The 18,745-nt window shown below is 43.5% G+C and overlaps 1 protein-coding gene across 5 annotated transcripts in view; it reads left to right on the plus strand.

Annotated features, from left to right (window-relative positions):
- The window catches only part of PLPPR1 (phospholipid phosphatase related 1), a 155,694-nt gene that overhangs the window by 121,399 nt on the left and 15,550 nt on the right, over nt 1-18,745 (plus strand). For all 5 annotated transcript variants that reach the window (XM_061632754.1, XM_061632725.1, XM_061632715.1 and 2 more), the window contains 2 exons: nt 2,986-3,174; nt 16,279-16,411. In XM_061632754.1, the coding sequence (XP_061488738.1) occupies nt 2,986-3,174; nt 16,279-16,411 (322 nt within the window). The remainder of the gene's footprint in view (nt 1-2,985; nt 3,175-16,278; nt 16,412-18,745) is intronic.

Below are 18,745 nucleotides of genomic sequence, written 5' to 3' on the forward strand. Positions count from 1 at the left end.
GGCGGTATAGAAACTTAATAAATAAATAAATAATAAATAATACATTTTGAACATCATCCTTTCATACTAAAATACATCATCACAATATGTCTTTACTGAAATAAATATGCATTTTTTAAAATGTTTGTTTAAAGTGCCTTTAAAAAATGTCCTGTGTCTCCTCCTGGTTCAGGCAGCCCTCAAAGCCCCCCACCCCACTCCATACAGCAGAGCACCATAGATCTCTGCATATGCTTGGAATCACTCTTTCCTTCTGGTTACCTCAGAATGTTTTAAAAAAAAAGATGATAATGTTAACCAATAGTGACCTGATTTACTTAATTTACTTAATTCACTCATTGCATTTGAAAATGAAAAATAATTCTAACAGGCCTTTCACCTTGTCATGCATTTCTCACAAACCAAGCTTTTAGCCAGTTAATTGCTTTTTACCTTGCCTTCTAACTCTCTGAAAATGGAAATATTTAACTTTTAACTTAAGTTATTTTAAAGGCTGCTAACTTCTACCTTTAACTAGCTATTTTTATTAACTTTTCCCATGATTTATTGTAATAGGGTGGGGATATCTGCAACTTTAACATTTGAGTGAGATTGTTCTAATTTTCTTCCACAAGAGGGCAGTGTGGTTCTTCATTTTTGTTTTACTGTATTTTTAAGTATTGGGGCTTCTGTTCAGTTTTCATAAAACACAATCCTTATTTGGGGATAGCTGGGAGACTTTATCACCCCCATTAATGCGGGGAGCTGTTTGTACAAACGAGTCTACACTTGAGGAAACAACAAATGTATTGTGTCTGTTTCTAGTTCTTATGGCAAGAAAATGCAATGCAAAAATACCAACTGAGACAGTGAAACAAACGAAAAATGCCTTAATTTGGTCTCTGGTTTCCTGCACTCCTGAGCTGATTAGAGTCTTTTCTGAAATGGACACATAGCTGGCCAATGATCTCTGTCACAGATTGAAGGCCTTGCCCTGCCACTCACCTCCTATTATGAAATTTGTGGAACCCTGAGGCTGCTGAGAGTGGAGACCTCCTGGAGAGTTGTGTTATTTGACTGTTTGCCTTGATTTGTAGCCCATCTTAACTCAAAAGGCTCTGGATAGGCATTTCAGTGGCCAGCTGACCAGAAAATCAACAGCCCCACTTGCTCCATTGCCTTCAAAAGCAGCTCGTTCTGCAGAAGGGATGCAGACATTTGAGCCCATCACATAGATGTTTGGCATGGGGCCGGGGGCAGGCATTGGTGATGGGCCCACAAGACACCATCCCCCTGCCTTTTTCCATGTTAGTCCATGGATGGGGGACCTTAGGCCTTAGGGGCCGAATGCAGCCTTCCCGGCCTCTCTCTGTGTGTCCCTCAGGATTCTCCACAGGCCACACACCCTCCCAAGCCACACACCTCACCAGCCCTGCTTCGCACCTTCAAGAATGCTTTTGTCCATCTGAAATGCATACATAAATTCTGATAATGTTTCTTCCTTGCCTGGATGGAGGCTGGAGAGGGATGTGTGAGTGTGTGTTGAAAGTCACCTACTGCACAAAGGTAAATTTCACATTGATTGCTCCATCCACTTCTACCTCTGGCCCCACCCACTGCTGGCACACGGCCCCCGGAAGATTGCCCAGAAGTGAATATGGCCCTTGGTCTGAAAGAGCTAACCTGTGTTACCTCTGTACGCAGAGGACATGCTTGAAGAGGGTATGACGTGTCGTTTTGTCTCTACGTTCTTCTCCATTCTGGGTTAAAATCTGAGCAAGAGAAGAATTTAGAGCTTACCCACCTCCCATTCACCTAGACTTCCAGTCCCTGGAATCCCACCTCCTGTACTTTACATCCCAATTACTGTCTGGGCTGACAGTATCAGCAGCAGCACTCAGCTGTGGGGAGAGAAACAGAGAGATCTTTCCTCCCCTCCTTTCTCCCGTACCTTGCACATGCCATAGCAGTACACCAAGATGGAAGACATATGTAGCCCTTGGGAAATACGATTTTCCCAAAGCTGCTGAGGGAGGGAGGAGATTTTGGGTAGGTGAGTGCAGCTTTGGCTCAAACGTAAGCCACCATAGGAACATTGGTCCATCTAGCTCAGTATTGTCTACACTGACTGGCAGCATCTCTTCCGGGTTTCAGATGGGAGCTTTTCCCCAGTCTTGCTTGGGGCTGTCAAGGATTGAACCGGGGACCTTTTACATGCAAAACTACTTCCCAGTTATGGAGGAAGTCACTCAGCTTATTTCCGAGCCAAAGGCGACGCGAACAACAAGTATCTATCCTAATCCTGCCACTAGCATTTTTACAATTTGCACGTGCATTTGTATAAGGATACGATATATCACACATGAGACTAGAGGGTATCACCTGCAGAAGGACACAGATGAACTATAGTGAGGTTAGCTGGAAGGTGGAGAGAAAACGAGAGAAAGAAGGTGGAGAGAGCATAGGAGAGGCTGTTTCAGTGTCACACCATCTGCCTTCCCTCTTTGTGAAACTCCTTCCTTGGCTGCATCAACCAGAGTAAATCTTGCCTGGCCTTTTTTTCCCCCCCATCATGGGGGAGGGGTGGGTCTGCCTGCATGTCGCTGTACCCAGGGGAGGGAAGAGAAACTCCAGTCTGGCATTTTTAGCTAGTGTAGAGTCTGCCTAGCTGCTGGCTGGCTGTCCCTTTCCGTTTGCATTGATCCATGCTGCCGGTGACAACAACCGCATGCCTTTTTGACAAAATTGGGCGCTGAAGCTCCCGTCTTCTTGTGAGGCATGCCATCTGGTCCCCAATTTGATCAGAGGCTCGCACTGGAGTTGGGGGAGTTACCCAGGGGTTTATGTAACAGACATTATCTAGAGTGGAGACACTCTTTAAAGGATTCCCTCACTGATATTGGAATTGCCCACCAGGATTGTGGCAATGCTGGAGGGGGGCTATTGGAGACACAACTGCTAAGCAACCACTAATGTCTCTGTGTAACAGCCATGCTGTATTTTCAGCTCGTCATTATGGCCGGGACCGTCCTGCTTGCCTACTACTTTGAGTGCACAGACACTTTCCAGGTGCACGTCCAAGGCTTCTTTTGCCAGGATGGAGACTTGATGAAACCTTATCCAGGGATGGAGGACGAAAGCTTCATACCCCCCCTTGTTCTCTACTGTGTACTGGCTGCGACCCCAACGGCAATTGTAAGTAGATCAGATAAAATCAGAAACCTTGACTTTTTAATTCTTCACAGCTGATTGGGGGGGGACAGGGGAGAAAGGTTGGAGGGATAACTCTCTACTCCTATCTCAGCCCTTCTTTTTCTGTTCTTATTAATGGGGATTTGATTGGGAAGAGACTAAAGTTTGGCAGATTAATACAATCCATGCTGGCCATTCATTACCCCATTCATTACCCTCATACAGTTGCATAGCTAAGACAAAGCTCAATATTCTATATTGCCTGAGGAAGGGGCAATAGCTGTGTACATCTCATCTGACAGATGGTGCAAATGTATGGCTCAAGCACAACACCAGAATGTAAATTATTGACAATGAAGTCACTCACAGAACCTCAGGTTTGAATGAAACTGCATAGAGAGCCTGAAGAGTATATGAGATTCTAAATAGATTGCTAGATGCAAAACAGGCTGTTTTAATAAGAATTTCCAACTACTCAGTGAGTTTTGCTCTTTCACAGATCAGATTTGTTTTACCTGTTCTTCTCAGTATGACTCAGAAAACAAGTAACAACTTCCACTAGCCTGGGAAAGCCATTCTCAGTGAGCAAAACACAAAGTGCTCTTATTACACCTCTTTAGCTGCAGAAATTGGCTCTTTTGTGCTCCAAAACAAACAGAATCAGCTGCTAGCTTAATTAAAAATCAGGTCAATCTGAGCTACCACAGACAGACTTGTCTGGTTTTCCTTTTTCCCAACTTCCCCCCACCCCCCTTCCCACCAGGGTGATTATCAGTGCCTCTTCAAACATTTTGTTTCTTTCCTGTTAGCTCATTCCAAATGTGGTTCCATAGCAGAACTAACAGAGAGGTCTTCACAAAAAATAGATGATGTATATTAAAAACACCCAAATACTCAAACTACTCTATTTAGAGTGTGTATGGGTGGTCAAGCTGCTGCGGCAATACACTCACCACATTGTATACACATATACAACTTCTGGTCCAGCATCAAGCTCAGGGGAAACTAGTTCTGACAAGTTGACAGAAGAAGCCGGATATATAGCACTGGTTTATGCTTGTGGAGTTGCAAACCCACCTTATTCCATCCTGCGACAGTGTTTAATAGGGTTTTCATTTAATACATAAATTGTAAAGCAATGAATAAATGTTTGAAGTAATAATAATTAATTCTGTACTTAAAAATGTTAAAACGTGGAGAACCCACCTAAAGATTGCAGAGGAGAGAAATACAGAGACATCATTCAGATTATTCAGACAATAAGTATGTCTGTAGGATGCATTGTGAAGGAGGGTGGGAGCAGGAGAAAGTAGGGTCATCTGATGTCAAAGTGCCCTGTGGGGGTGGGGGGAGAGATTGCTCAGGATCTGGCCTGTCAGCTGGTTCCAGTTCCCCACGCCTCCTCTGAGTGAACACAGATGCATACATGTAGGGACTAGTCAGGATTCCCACTCATGTGCAAGTGTAGGAGTCTTACACACTAATCAATGGCAATCAGTGGGTGGGGTGGCTTGGGGAACTATCATGGGGTATGACTCTGAGGGCAGATTTGGGAGGTGCGTCCAATGTGTGGAAGGTCTTGGGTGAACCCTCCTTTGGTCAAATTCATTTTGCACTCCCATTGTGGGGGAGAGTTTGTAAATAAAGCAATTGGCATGTAGTGTGGAAGTGCTGTTTTGCTAAAACAGGACACTTTAAAGTGTAAGCACATTCATGGCGGTCCATGGACTTCATATTTGCATCTCACATTTCTTCTAATGAGTGTAGGGCACCACAGATGGGAGGGAGGGAGTTACCTCTGGCTGTGCAGTGAGGTTCACAGCTGAGCAGTCATGAAAAAGATCTCCCAGTCCAAGTTCAGGATCAACACTTGGTCTGCTATACCACACATGGGTTCTTATATGTGGGGTGGAACTCTGATGCACATATGCAATGCCTCAGTCTGCAAGGGCTTCCCTGGTTTGTTTGTTTTTCCAAGAAGATGTAGAACTGTGTACACATGCCTTTCTGCACAAGGATCTACTCCCTCCATCCAGGGCTGTGAGCACACTAGTCACCTATAGCAAAGTGTTCCCGTTGGCCAAACCTGGAGGGGGGTTGATCTGCCAATCAGTTGTGAATTCTCTTTGAAGTAATTTTTTAAAAAAACACACTCAAGCTGCTTCCACCAGCTTTTGCAGTAAAAAGGGGCAGTGTTTGACTATTGTCATGTGCCCCCATTTTTAGAAAAGAGAGGTGGAGACGCACTGGAACCAGCAGAACAGTAAGTGTGTCTCTGCTGTAAGTGAATGGGGCTGTTCATGCAAGCAGGAACTCAGAGCACATGTTAAGTTCTGGGTTAGGACGATTGCCTGCAAATCCCACAACCACAAATGGCAGCCACCATCTCTTGAGTGAAGCTGTGGCAGGCAGCAGAGAGGGGATACCTTATCTTTCCCATGCAGGCATTTTGTCTGCTAAGAAAAAATAAGTCATCCAACCCACATTCCTTTATTTAGGTGGGAAAGCAGCCGTCGGGGGGGGGGTGAATTTCATCTGTAAAATGGAAAGTATGGAAAGGGTTTTGTATCTTCACCCCTTCCCTTCCTGCTGCTCCAGTAAAATTGAACCACCAGGAAACCCCTTTCCTTACTGCCTGAGTGGGGTGTGGAAGCCTTTTCAGCCTGAGGGCTGCATTACCTTCTGCGCAACCTTCTGGGGACCTCATGCCAGCGGTGGGCAGGGCCTGAGACAAAAGGGGGTGGGCCATTGGATGTAAAGTTTACCTTTTTACTGGGCTCAACCACACGGTGATTTAGTGTGTGTCTGGTGCTACTTGTATCCCTTTGTAATTCTCATGGTTCACATGATGTTGCAGGCAAGCAGAAGGTATAACGCAGTTTTCCCCTTTAAATCTGTACCCACCCAATCCAATTATAATGAGAAAAGGAAAGGAAAAACCATCTCAGCTTCGCTGTGCTCCTCCGTGTAGGCGCTTTGCTTCGATTTTTTTTTATTGGGTGAACTCTCTTATGCCCCATCACCCACTCCCTCTCTCTCTACAGCCCACAAAAGCTGCTGCAGCCAGTGCCTACTTTTCCTTTCACTCACTCTCTCCTCTACTCAGTTTCACATAGTTTTGTGTCAATTGCACCCCAAATGAAGCAGGGAGAGGCATGCAATTGACAAGAAATAATGAAACTGACAAAAAAACCTTCCCCTTCTCCATTAGCAATATCAATACTCCAGAGGGAGTAAACAAGTAACATTGGGGCGGGGCCACAAGGAAACAGCAATACTAAACCTTTCCAGAGGAATGCCTACTTGTGTGAAAGGAAAACAGTGGATTGGAAGCTACCATTGAGCAAGAAGTGTGGACCTTGAAAAGCTATTGCGATGGTAAACGCAGCTTCTTTAGTACACAGTTAGGCTTCCTTGTGAATAAGCCCACTGTAGGCTAGTTTCTACACCAGCCTTTCCCAACCAGTGTGCCTCCAGATGTTGCTGGACCACAACTCCCATCAGCCTCAGACAGCATTGCCAATGGCTGAGGCTGATGGGAGTTGTGGTCAACAACATCTGGAGGCACACTGGTTGGGAAAGGCTGTTCTACACACACACCCATACCCTTCTTTACCCTTCAGCCAGACAAAAGCACTCAAGGAGGGAGCAAGGCAGAGACAATGAAAAGAGGGGCATGGGGAGAAGGGCTGTGACATGCGAGAGTTTCAAGGGTCATAGAGAGATGCCTGGAGGGCCGCATGTGTTTTCCAGGCATGAAGTTCCCCAACCCCTGTCCTGTGACATGGCTGCATTGAAGTAAAAAAAATCACACACACCAGGAAACCCTTTACTTGTCTCCGATGCCACATTGGTTTAGCCTTCCATCTTTCATTCATATAAGGAGATCCACCACAACTAGCTGGACCATTCATTATAAGAAGTGTGAATTGGATTAGACCTCCAAGACATGAAATCTTCTCCACTGCAGGTCTTTCATCACAAAATGCATTTGCACACAATACAATTGGCAAATCAGATAGTCCATGCATATTTAAATTCCCTGATTAAAAATACCTTAGCAATGACTTTGGGTGATCCTTAATTTATCTTGGTTCTTTGACTGTGACCCAGGATGTAGCTTACAACTGATCTATCCAGTCTTTGCAGAATCACCCCCTCTAACAGCAAACTTACATGCTGAATACCAATAGCTATCTAGGCCACATTCACACTAGACATTTATTCCACTATTATTTCACTTAAAACAGTCATGGCTTCCCCCAAAGAATCCTGGGAAGTGTAGTTTGTGAAAGGTGCTGAGAGTTGTTAGGAGGCCCCTATTCCCATCACAGAGTTATAATTCTCAGAGTGAATTGTAGGGATTGAATCAAGAGTCAATCCCTCTTCCCAGGAAATTGTAGCTCTGTGAAGGGAATAGGGGTCTCCTAACAACTCTCAATACCCTTAACAAACTACAGTTCCCAGAATTCTTTTGGGGGGGAAGCCATAACTGTTTAAAGTGGTATAATACTGCTTTAAATGTATCATGCAGATGGGGCCTCCATTTATTTCTATGGTGCTGTTCCATAGTTCACAGATATGCTTGGAGATTTTGCCTGTTACCGCAGGGGTTACATGAGGCTTTGCTCACTGTGCTTTCACTATCAGGACTAATCACTGTCTACTCAGCGGGAGTATAGAATGTGCATTAAAACCAGGACTGTGGAGGAGCGATGTTGCTCAGGCAAGTCAGATATTTTTGCCATTCTGAGGCTTGGCTCCCTTCTCTTTCCTTCCCCCCCCCTCTAATTCTGAAGCAGATTCCCCCACCCCCGCATATAAAGAAAGGGGTCAGTAGACACTCTCTACCTTCAGATTAACCCACAAGCCATGATCACCACACTTTTTCAGGCTTTTCCCAGCAAAACTGCTGGCTTTTTGTGTATCCAAATCAAAGACTAATGGCTCTGTTTGCCTAAGAGGATTTGTTGTTGGGAATTCAATCTGCCCTTATTCTGTCACATCGCAATGGTGGCTCTTGGACTCCCCAAGATAAGTGAATGGTCAGCATTCGAAATGACATTGATCTATCATTTTTATACCCCCACAAACCTTCCTCCAAGGAGCTAATGAGGAGCATACATGAAGATTTCCTGTTTGAGGCTGCAGTCCAAACCCATCCACCTGGGAGTAAGCCCCACTGAACTCAGATGAACTTACTTCTGAAAAGGCGTGTATATGATTGCACTGTGAGCTACCAATGGAATGCAGTTTGCATGCTTTTGTAGGAGAGTGAGGTCTCAGGAGGGCAGATATGATATATTACATACACAAAAATCTTCTAAATTATTTCCATGACATTCTATTGCCTCCAGCCCCCATATTTAAATACCATACGATATTTGCACACAGACATTGGAGAAAAAATGTTTAAGGATGGCAAAATCTCCCTGGCTATTCTGAAGAAATGGAAAAAGGTTTGAGAAATCCTAGTCACCTTGAACCTTGGTCATTTTTACATGTAGCTGCCAAGGTTTGTCAGCCAAAATCAAATTCCTAGTTATTCAAAAGCTTGTGACTTGTTTCAATATGTCTAGATCAGCCTTTCCCGACCTTTGGGTCCCCAGACGTTGCTGGACTACAGTTTTCATAATTTCTGTCCATTGGCCATGCCGGCTGGGGCTGATGGGATTTGTAGTCCAGCAACATCTGGGGACCCAAAGGTTGGGAAAGGCTGGTCTAGATTGCATTCATGTTTAGGAGGCTTCAGACCAAATGCTACCATCTTGATCTTGTTTGGCTTAATTTCAAGCAGCTCCTTACGAAAGAACCACCCAAAATCTTTAAGCAGAAATCTCGAGTCAAACGTGGGTCTGATTGTAAGCAGGACCTGGAGTGGCCAGATACAAAAGAAGACAAGGCTTCTGCACTTTTAATAGCTTGTAAAAGAGGGGATTTCAGCAGGTGCAGTGTTCATGGACAATTACACCTGCTAAAATGCCCTACACAGATAGTAAAGGTGCAGGAGCCCCGTCCTCTTCTATATCTGCCCTCCTTAGTAGGGCCATGCCCTCTGCTTATAGTAAGAAGTATACTGAGCACCACAGGTGAAAGGTAGTGGTGGTTCCTAACTCCGTTACAATGTTACTGATTTAAAAAAATTAAATGGAAAGAGGAAAAGAATGCGCCCTTGACAATTCTACACACACACACACACACACAGAGCGAGAGAGCACACACACACACACACACACACACACAGAGAGAGAGAGAGAGAGAGAGAGAGAGAGAGAGAGAGGATATCATCTGTTCATTGATTTACTTCCCAAGTATGGTTGCACCTTTAGGTGAGTATTAGAGTATGATGCTGTAGTCAAGATACATTTGTCAGTATTTGCTTGAAATACCTTGTCAGGGTCTTTGTAGTAATTATGTCAGATGCGAATAAGAGATCCACAAAGGCAGCATATAGGAATCTCTTATCACCAATTGTATATTACATGCAAAGAAAAGAAAAAGGAAAAACCTGATGATAAATCAAACCCAAAAACCTATATTGAGGGTGGGGGCTGACAGATTCTGAAAAATGTTGGCCCCTTAACATGTTGGCCCCTGGAGGGGACTTAATCTTAATAGGTTGTAAAGCAGCTTGTGCGTGCATTGTTTCTGTAACAAATTGGTCCAACACTGCTTGTGGTAATGGAGCTTCAAATCGGCATCCCTGTGAGCCGCCATGTCCCCTCCCAATGTTTCAGGAAATATGCTTTGTTAGGATCTAGCATCATTTCAAGGGCATTACAAAGGGCAAAATAAAAGCTTCCACTGGCCAGTGGGAGCCACCATCTTTCTTAATGGGTGCCATTTCTTTTACCCACAATGCCTCTGAAATGTTGCTATGTCTTATAAAAGTCATCTTGAGCTATTGAGATGGGCAACAGAGATGCTGATTTGAAGCAAGTACTGCTTTGTTACCAAAAGCACACACACATAAGCCACTCCACAACTTGTTAAGGTAGGCCCATTCTCATGACTGAAAATTTTAAGAATTTCTCATGGCCCCACAAAACTTTGCCAACATGGCCAAAATGCTACTCTATTTCCTGCGACCTGAGAACAGGCCTGCAAAATTGAGGTAGCATTTTTAGCACAACGTAATGGTCTGCTGGAGGCTGACTCCCTCTGAATCCAGCCTGCTTTTCAGGGAACTTATTGTTTTGGACTGCCCAGCTCTCCAGTTTAGCCAGCAGAAATGTGACACAGAGTTTAGATCCAATGTTTACAAAAATGGGGTCATCTTAGTAGGTTGACATAAATCTTCAATCTCTTTTCTTTCTTGTTAAGATGCTTACTGATATAATAAAAATATGAGCGATCACATAGCAACAGAGACAACCCACCTCACCAATTCACACACCTTTCCTTATCGTACAACTTCCTCTTTTAATATTATCTCTACTACAATATACAGCATTCAATGAACAGTGAATATTACTTGGTTTTTAATCATCCTTCCTCCAAATTAAACATGCAGTAGATCACATTGTGATGTTAACTCCACTGAACAGGAATACTTATTTCCAGGAAAAGACATATCTTATATACCAGGGGTGGGGAACCTGTGGCCCTCCAGATGTTGTCAGATTCCAACTACCATCAGCCCCAGCCAGCGTGGGCAACAGTCAGTATGACCAACAGTTCTGCATCCCTGCTGTATACTAATAGTAAACTCATTCTCTGTGTGTGGATCCTTATGTTGCCCAAACAGCGCCATCCATGCACAAGAGGGAGGTATCAGCAAGCTTGGGGAACTCCAGGTTTTGCAGAAGAACAAAAAAAATTAGGGCAAATATTTTTAAGGCAGGGTAACCCCAAAACAAACCCATAAGGACTGAGCATGCTCAGTGGCCACAAAATGCAGGCTGAATGTTGGGGGGGGGTTCAAATTGGGACAAAAGGGGGAATGGAATTGAATGAAATATCCTAGAAATGGGCGTAGCTAACTAGCTGGAATCCTGAACAGTATTCTACACTACAACATTTTGTTGCAGATCAGAGTTGTCATTTTTTTTGGTCTTGAAGGTCATGGCATAGCAGCTTTAAAATAGGTTGCTTAAGATAGCAAAGGTCGTACCTTTCAGCTGCCCTTAACCTTCTTTTCAGAATTTCTTGTGGATAAGTGTGGCTCATAAGTTTTTGGCCTTTTTGTATGTGGCTGTTCCCTTTCACTGCCAAGCAGTTCTCTTGCTCCTGATTAATTTAGTTCATTATGCTCACATTCTCAGACATTAATATGTAGCTACGTAAATTCTCACTTACGCTAAATTCAGTCTCAGCATCTAGAATTGTGCAGGCCTCTGCAGCAATCAACATATAGGGTAACAAAGCAAATTTAACATCAGCATCTTTTTAAATTCATTTTTACTTGCAAATTTAACAAATTTAACAGCATCTTGCCCAGTTCCCTGTAGTAAGGAGAGATAGTAATAGGGAGATACAGCAGAGTATTGCAGTGCATCTGCCTTGTCCCTGGAAGTGTGCTCTAAAAAAACCTAAAGCTGCAAGAACCATCAGGTGCCATTTTAAAAAAAAAACTACAGGAATTTATCACACACATTTACCTCTGGCCTTCTGGAAGAAACAATGGGTAAGATCAAAGACAAATCGTTCCTATCCAGATCTGTAAGGATTAGGTCTGTACCATGGAAGGGAATATTTGTTCCTTACTGCCCATGTTTAAAGCTATAGAATAGATCTCTGGAATGGGATGGAGAGGTCACAGACGCTGGGACTCTAGGAGTGAGACACTGTTGTTGGAAGATAAGTTCTGCCTATACTAGGCATGAAGGAGAAGCTTGATTCAGTTCACCTTTAAAGCCAAATCTATCAAATTTGCACTTTCTGAAACAACATGAGAACCAAACCACAACCATCCTTTGAAATTCACACTTACCTGAATTTTGCAATGCAGTTCTACAACCAATGTATAGGCATATATTAGGGGAATGTGTGCATAAAAATAAATATGTAAGTGAAAATAACATTAAAAATGCATTATATTAGGAGAAATGGCTTGTAAATGTCAATGTACATTCATTAGAGCTGCATATAAAAATGTGTTTATCAGGAGAAATTTGCATTAAAATGCTAAAGAATTTTTATGAGGATTTTAAAAAAAATGAAAATTAGTGCAGAAATGTGGAGGACTGAATTTAAGATCAGAAAGATGAGAAACTAAGAACTGAAATTGAGAGATCCTTCCATCCCTTTTCTCTGCTCTCTCTCTCTCTCTCTCTCTCTCCCTCCTTCCCTCCCCCTAAGATGGACAAATCAATGTCCGTTAAATACCTCTTTGCTCCAATCCGCAGATTCTTTCACATTCCAGTGAGATATGCACTGCTATGTTGAACAATTTCCAGATGCACATCTGGCAAATAGAAACACTGTTCAGATGTTCAGACTCTGAATGTACAAAGAGGTGGGAGCAGAAGGGTCCCTCCTGTGCACCCTACCCCCTTTGCATATTCACCATAATCATGTCTGAAAGAGTCGATGCGCATAGGCTGTGATAGTGCAGTCAGGTGCCCTTGAACAGACAGGTTCCTCAATCCTGCAAAACAGTTTTGTACACACATAGGTTCTTTCAGACCTACATGAGTGGGTGTGATCCTGCTCCCCCTTCTACATGTGTTCAGAGTGACAACAGAGTTGTGGAAGGCAGAATGAGTTTTGAAGGGTGAGCCCATGTTCAAAATGTTTGAGGAGCATTATCAGGTGAGGGCATTCCTGCATAGATTCTTATGGTTTATGTGTTTGTGTGTGATATAAACTGCTTATGAAAACATTGCACTGTGAAAAGTGGATTATTTATTTTGGGAAGACCTGCTTATTATTATTATTATTATTATTATTAATAATAATAATAATAATAATAATAGCACTATGAGGACCATAGCTCAGTGGTAGAGCATATGCTTTGCATGCAAAATGCCATTGTTAAGCTGGGAATGTCTGAAGCCCTGGAGAGTTGCTACCAGTCAGCATAGGCCACAGGTCCTTGACCGTGGGTCCCCAGATGTTTATGGACTACAGTTCCCATCACCCCTGACCATTGATCATGCTGTCTGGGGATGATGGGAGTTGTGGTCCATAAACATCTGGGGACCCAAGGTTTACGACTGGTGGCAGAGACACTAGGAACCTAGGTGGACCAATGGACTGACTCAATATAAGGCGGCTTCCCGTGTACTACTATGTGATTGGTAAGTAAGCAGCATCAGCCACGGCTGACAGTGAAGAAAAAGTGGGGAGAGAACTTGTCCCGCTCCATGCTGGCCGCTGAACTGGCTGCATCTCCTCCTTCAATAATGATCCTCCCTATCATGGCACTGTATTATCAGATGCAGCTGGCCAGGCTTATGCCCTCACACAAAGAATTCTGGGAACTGCAGCTTGCTAAGGGTTCTGAGAATTCTGAGGGGAGCGACAAGTCTCACTTTACAATGGGTGCGGAGGGCCCTACTGTTAGATAGAGTGACTCAGCTGCCTCAGGCAGTCGGTTACAGGTATCGTGAAAGGGCTGCAAATTGATGGTTATTTACATTTATTATTATTATATTTTTACTGCCAAGGAGGGGAAGGGGTGCTCCAAAATACACAAAACCTGCAGATCATCCAACCTTGCCTCGCCATGAGAACCCCTGGCCTTGACATAAATGGTATAGTGAGACCCAAGTGTGAGGAGTCTACCCAGCTTGTCAGTTCATAACACGCTGCAGGCTGCAAAGGCTGTGAGCAGACAGGAGTTGATTGGGGGCTAGACTAAATGCAGTAGAGCAGGGGTAGCCAGTGTGGTGCCCTCCAAATGCTATGGACTATAACTCCCATTAGCCCTAGCCAGCCTGGCCAATTGTCAAGGATGGTGGGAGTTGTAGTCCACAACATCTGGGGGGCTCTTTGTTGGCTACAGGGATGGGTGAATCTGTCAGTTTCTCATTTTTCCAATCTCAAGTTCAGTTCTCCACATTTCCACATCTGTTCACAATTTTTTTAAAGGCCTTTTGAAAATTCATCAGCATTTTACAGCAAATTTCTCCTAATAAAAATATTTTCGTATGCAATTTTGCCTAATATAATGCATTTTGTATGTTCTTTTCACTAATACATGTGTGTTAATGCACACTTTACCCTAGTATTTGCATTTTCTTTTTTTAAACATTTTCTTTTTTTAAAGCTGGTGATCTGCACTGCAAAATTCAGAAAAGTGTGAGTTTTGAAGCTTAACTGTGTATCGGTTCATATATTGTTTCGGAAAGTGCAAATTTGGTAGGTTCCCCTGAATCAAGTTTGTCCTCCATCTCTGTTAGGCTACTACAGACAGAGGAGGCAAAGAGTACTTGCTATGACAGAAGACAGAATAAAGAAGATGGAATAAATGTGCATCTCATTGCTTTCAGGCACACATGCATAAGCTTGTAGTTTTGGCAGGGAATTAGCAGGCAGCATCATTGCTGCCTGGCAGATCACATAAAACAACACATCATGTGCTCCCGAGACCTCCGACAGTGGGGGTACACTTGTGTTTTCAAGTGTGCATAATAGGTTGTTTCAGTTGATGTTACTTCCCTCCCATGCAGGGAAAGCCAGTGATATTACTACACTTTCGACAGCGTTTCCCAGAGAAACCACCTTCCAGTACGCTTCAGCGCTGCTGAATAACTGAGTTGCGCTAAGGGAAAGAATCCTAAAGAAAATGGGAAAAACCAAGGGGGAGCCTCTTTTCTTAAGTGAGTAATGAGAGAGTCCTTGAGGAGCAGAGATGCAGGGAGATGAAGGCAATCTCTTTCCTGCATTAACACTGAGATAGTGCTGAGCAGTGATGATCTACTACATATAACGTGCATTAACATTTTCTCAGTGGTGTACCTTTACTCAAACTCCCTGCCCACAGTCTCATGATCTAACCAACATGGTACAAAAGGAATGGGAAGGGAAGAGGAAAGCTAGCACTGGGAGCAGTTGCTCCTTCATTGGCCAGTGGATGTGTTCAGGTTGGTCCCCCCTTTGTCCCAGGAGGCAGGGGCCCCTGGTGCCCTGGCCGGTGGCAGAGGCCAGAGTGTGCTTCCCTTTGGTGCTGCAGTACAAGTTTCCATAGGTTGTAGCAAATGAGGGTCACATCCCCACCGTTTATTTAAAGCACAGGACCACCCTCAAAGCATCCTGGGAGTGTTTTTAGTGTTTTCTTTTGCTGCTCTGGGCTCCTACTGGGAGGAAGGGCAGGATATAAACCTAATAAATAAATAAGATTAATAAGTAATAAAACAAACAAACAAACAAACAAACTGTAGTTTGTTAAGGGTGTTGGGGATTGTAGCTCTGAGCGGGGGGAAAACTACATCCCAGGACTCTTTGGGGGAAGCCGTAACTGTTAAGGTGGTATAAATGTGCTTTAATGCCTGGTGTGGATGTGACCTAAATCATTGCATGGTCCATGAGCACAGCAGACCTTCCCCTCCCTCTCCTCTCTCCATGTGCCCCCTGTAAATCTACTATGGGTTTTACCCCAACCTTCCAGAGTAGTTTTGGGGTAGCACAGGGGGAGGAGGAGAGGAAAGAGAAATGCCATTGCTCTCATGGAAGTTGCTTGACACACACAATGATTTAGTTGGAATGATTTAGTTCCCCATTGTGGGGAAGTTACATGTCAAGGCTTTGTTCCGGCAGTCATTCTCACAGTGTGCGACGGCACCAAGGGGTGGGGCAAGTCAGGATGTACAATGTCAGGAGACAGAGCTGCTTGGCACAAGTCATGCTTTGAGAGAATGGTGAGCGGTTCGCCTGAACAGGGCTGTTGTCAGAGAGAGGAGTAGCGCTGAAAATAAGCTTTCTGAAATATCCATTCTCCATTTCTGCCATAATAAACAGGTTAGTCTTTAACATTCTGTGGTGACCCCTCTGGGAGTTTCTATCCGTTCCAAATTCTACATGCCACCCTGGGATCCAGCACCACACAAATAACCTGGTAGGTTAGATATATATCAAAAAGTTTAAAGTAAACAGGCTCGGGTTCCATGACTGCCATATTTGCCTTTTGTGATTTTCGTCTTTCCCTATCCCTCCCTTCTGCAGATTTTTATTGGAGAGATATCTATGTATTTCATCAAGACAACCAGAGAGAGTTTGATTGTCGAGGAGAAAACCATTTTGACGGGAGAATGCTGTTACCTGAATCCATTACTTCGTAGAATTATTCGATTTATCGGTAAGCCATGATAAATGCCATGTAAAAAATAAAATAAACCACTTTTTAAAAAGAGGTAGAAATTCAAATCCCTGTGGCATGTAATTAAAAAATGTGGTTTTAGTAGCTACCCGACACTGTCTTTCAAGGCTCTCTCCTTAGAGAATGAGAAGTGTGGGGAACCTGTGGCCCTCTAGATGTTGCTGAACTACAACTTTCACCTTCCCTGGCCATTGGCCATGCTTGTTGGGGCTGATGGTTCCCCACACCTGCCATAGGGATAAAGTCTCCACCTGGATTTTCATAAGGCAATATTTCGCGTGTACATCACACTGTATAAAGTTGGGCTCTGTGTACTCTATGATGAGAGAGTTAGTTAGTTAGTTTTGGTTGAAAGGAGTGTCCAGTGATAAAAGGGGGGGACTGCTTTGTCTTTTGGGGATGGGGCAAATTTCAGGTTTCAGGGAGTGCCATCCTCCAGAGGCCTCCCTTCGGCGGGCAGCCACCATTTTTATTTTCCAATAATGCCTTGAAATGATGTTGTGACATAGGATCATTCCAGGTGGTGTTCTGGGGATGTGGCAGCCTCACTGGCAGCAGGTGACGAAAGTGGTCAGGAAGATGAGGTGGTGATTTTTTTCCTCAGCCCTAAAATAGATAGGTCAAATAGGTAGGTGAAATTCCAAGGCCTGGTGACACAAATCTTGCAACAAGGAGATGTGAAATCTAAAAGTTGTACAAATTATGAAAATGTACTTGATTTGTGTCATTTCCTTATTAGTTCTGTAGTGTTTACCAAATTTGCATACATCACTTATGCTAACCATAGCAACAGGTTGAGAGATGTACAGTGTATTGAAACCCTTTCCCTGGAGATCTCCTCTGGCTTCTAAGATTTTAGCAAACATTAGCTACCACCCTTTGCAGCCATAGGGCTAGAAAGTTGCTTTTCTCCCTCAAAAGCCGAAATTCTATAGGCAGTTCAATTCTGAAGCTAGCATCACGTTCCTCAGCTTTTCTGCATTGCATAATACAATTCCCTGTGTGTGTATCCCAGTCTGCTGTGCACATTTCCCAGGAATCAATATTAACATCCATCAAATTTCTCCCCAAATAGTATTACTGATATTTTATTGAGTAATTTGCATCTTTGGCATTTTGCCCTCCCATTCCAAGTTTAATTTAATATCAGTGCCACAACTTTGCAATACTTAGCCCCGAATCTAAATAAGACGAGGAATTCCGATGTGAATATTCATCCCCTTTTATTTGTTCACTAGAGACTTTATAAAATTAATTGCTAAGAAACTGATATTAAAAAGAGTATCCCAACTTCTATTGTGTTTGAATAAGCTTTCTTTCTTTCTTTCTTTCTTTCTTTCTTTCTTTCTTTCTTTCTTTCTTTCTTTCTTTCTTTCTTTCTTTCTTTCTTTCTTTCTTTCTTTCTTTCTTTCTTTCTGTGTCATGTTCAATTAGCACATCTGACCTCTCTTAAAACAACTGGTTTGATATCTTGGTTTGTAGGAGCACTTAGCCACCATTTCCCAGTTCAGACATCACAGGAAACTGTAGCAGAACAACCCAGGAAAAGTATACTGGATGTGGGTGCAAAAGATGGGGAGAGAGCACACAGCTATATGGCTCATTCCCAATTCGATAAACCATGACTTACTGGACTGTTATATCTGAACTGGGTCAATGGGTATTTAGATCCCTTTGATTACTTCTCTAAGGGGAAGAGTACAAGTAGGGTACAGGCCTATCTGGTCCTTGGAACTCTCCCCAGGCCACATCTCTCTCTCTGGCCCTGCTTTGTGCCCTAAGTGTTTTTGCCTGACTAGAATATGTCCTTGAATTCTGATAATGTCTCTTGCTTCCCTGGATGGTGGATAAAGAGTGTGAATGTGTGCCTACTTTAAAGGTAAATTTTACATTTGTTGCTCCACCCACTTTTCCCTCTGGCCCCACCCACCACTGGTGGTATGTGATCCTCGGAAGGTTGTCCTCAAAGGAATGCAACCCTTGGGCTGAAAAAGGGTTTCCAGTCCTGCTTTATAAGAGCTGTATAAGAACTGGGTCACCAAGCTAAAGAACACTACTTAGCATTTATATTAAGACCTTTCAGGCTTCACATACATTACATCAGGCATCCTTACAGCAGCCCAGTAGGGTGGGCCAGTTTTATTCCATATTGCAGAAGGGCAGGTGGCAGCTTATGTAAGGCCTCCTCTATGGTTCAGGGTGATTTGAACCAGGCCTCCCTGCTTCTCAGTTCACACTTGTAGTCACTACGGCTTTCACCAGTTCTTAGTCCCCTATTTAGTAATTAAAGCTCAATCCAGGAGAATACTTGGG

The sequence above is a fragment of the Rhineura floridana genome, chromosome 1 (genome assembly GCF_030035675.1).
Source record: "Rhineura floridana isolate rRhiFlo1 chromosome 1, rRhiFlo1.hap2, whole genome shotgun sequence".
NCBI classification, from domain to species: Eukaryota; Metazoa; Chordata; class Lepidosauria; order Squamata; family Rhineuridae; genus Rhineura; species Rhineura floridana.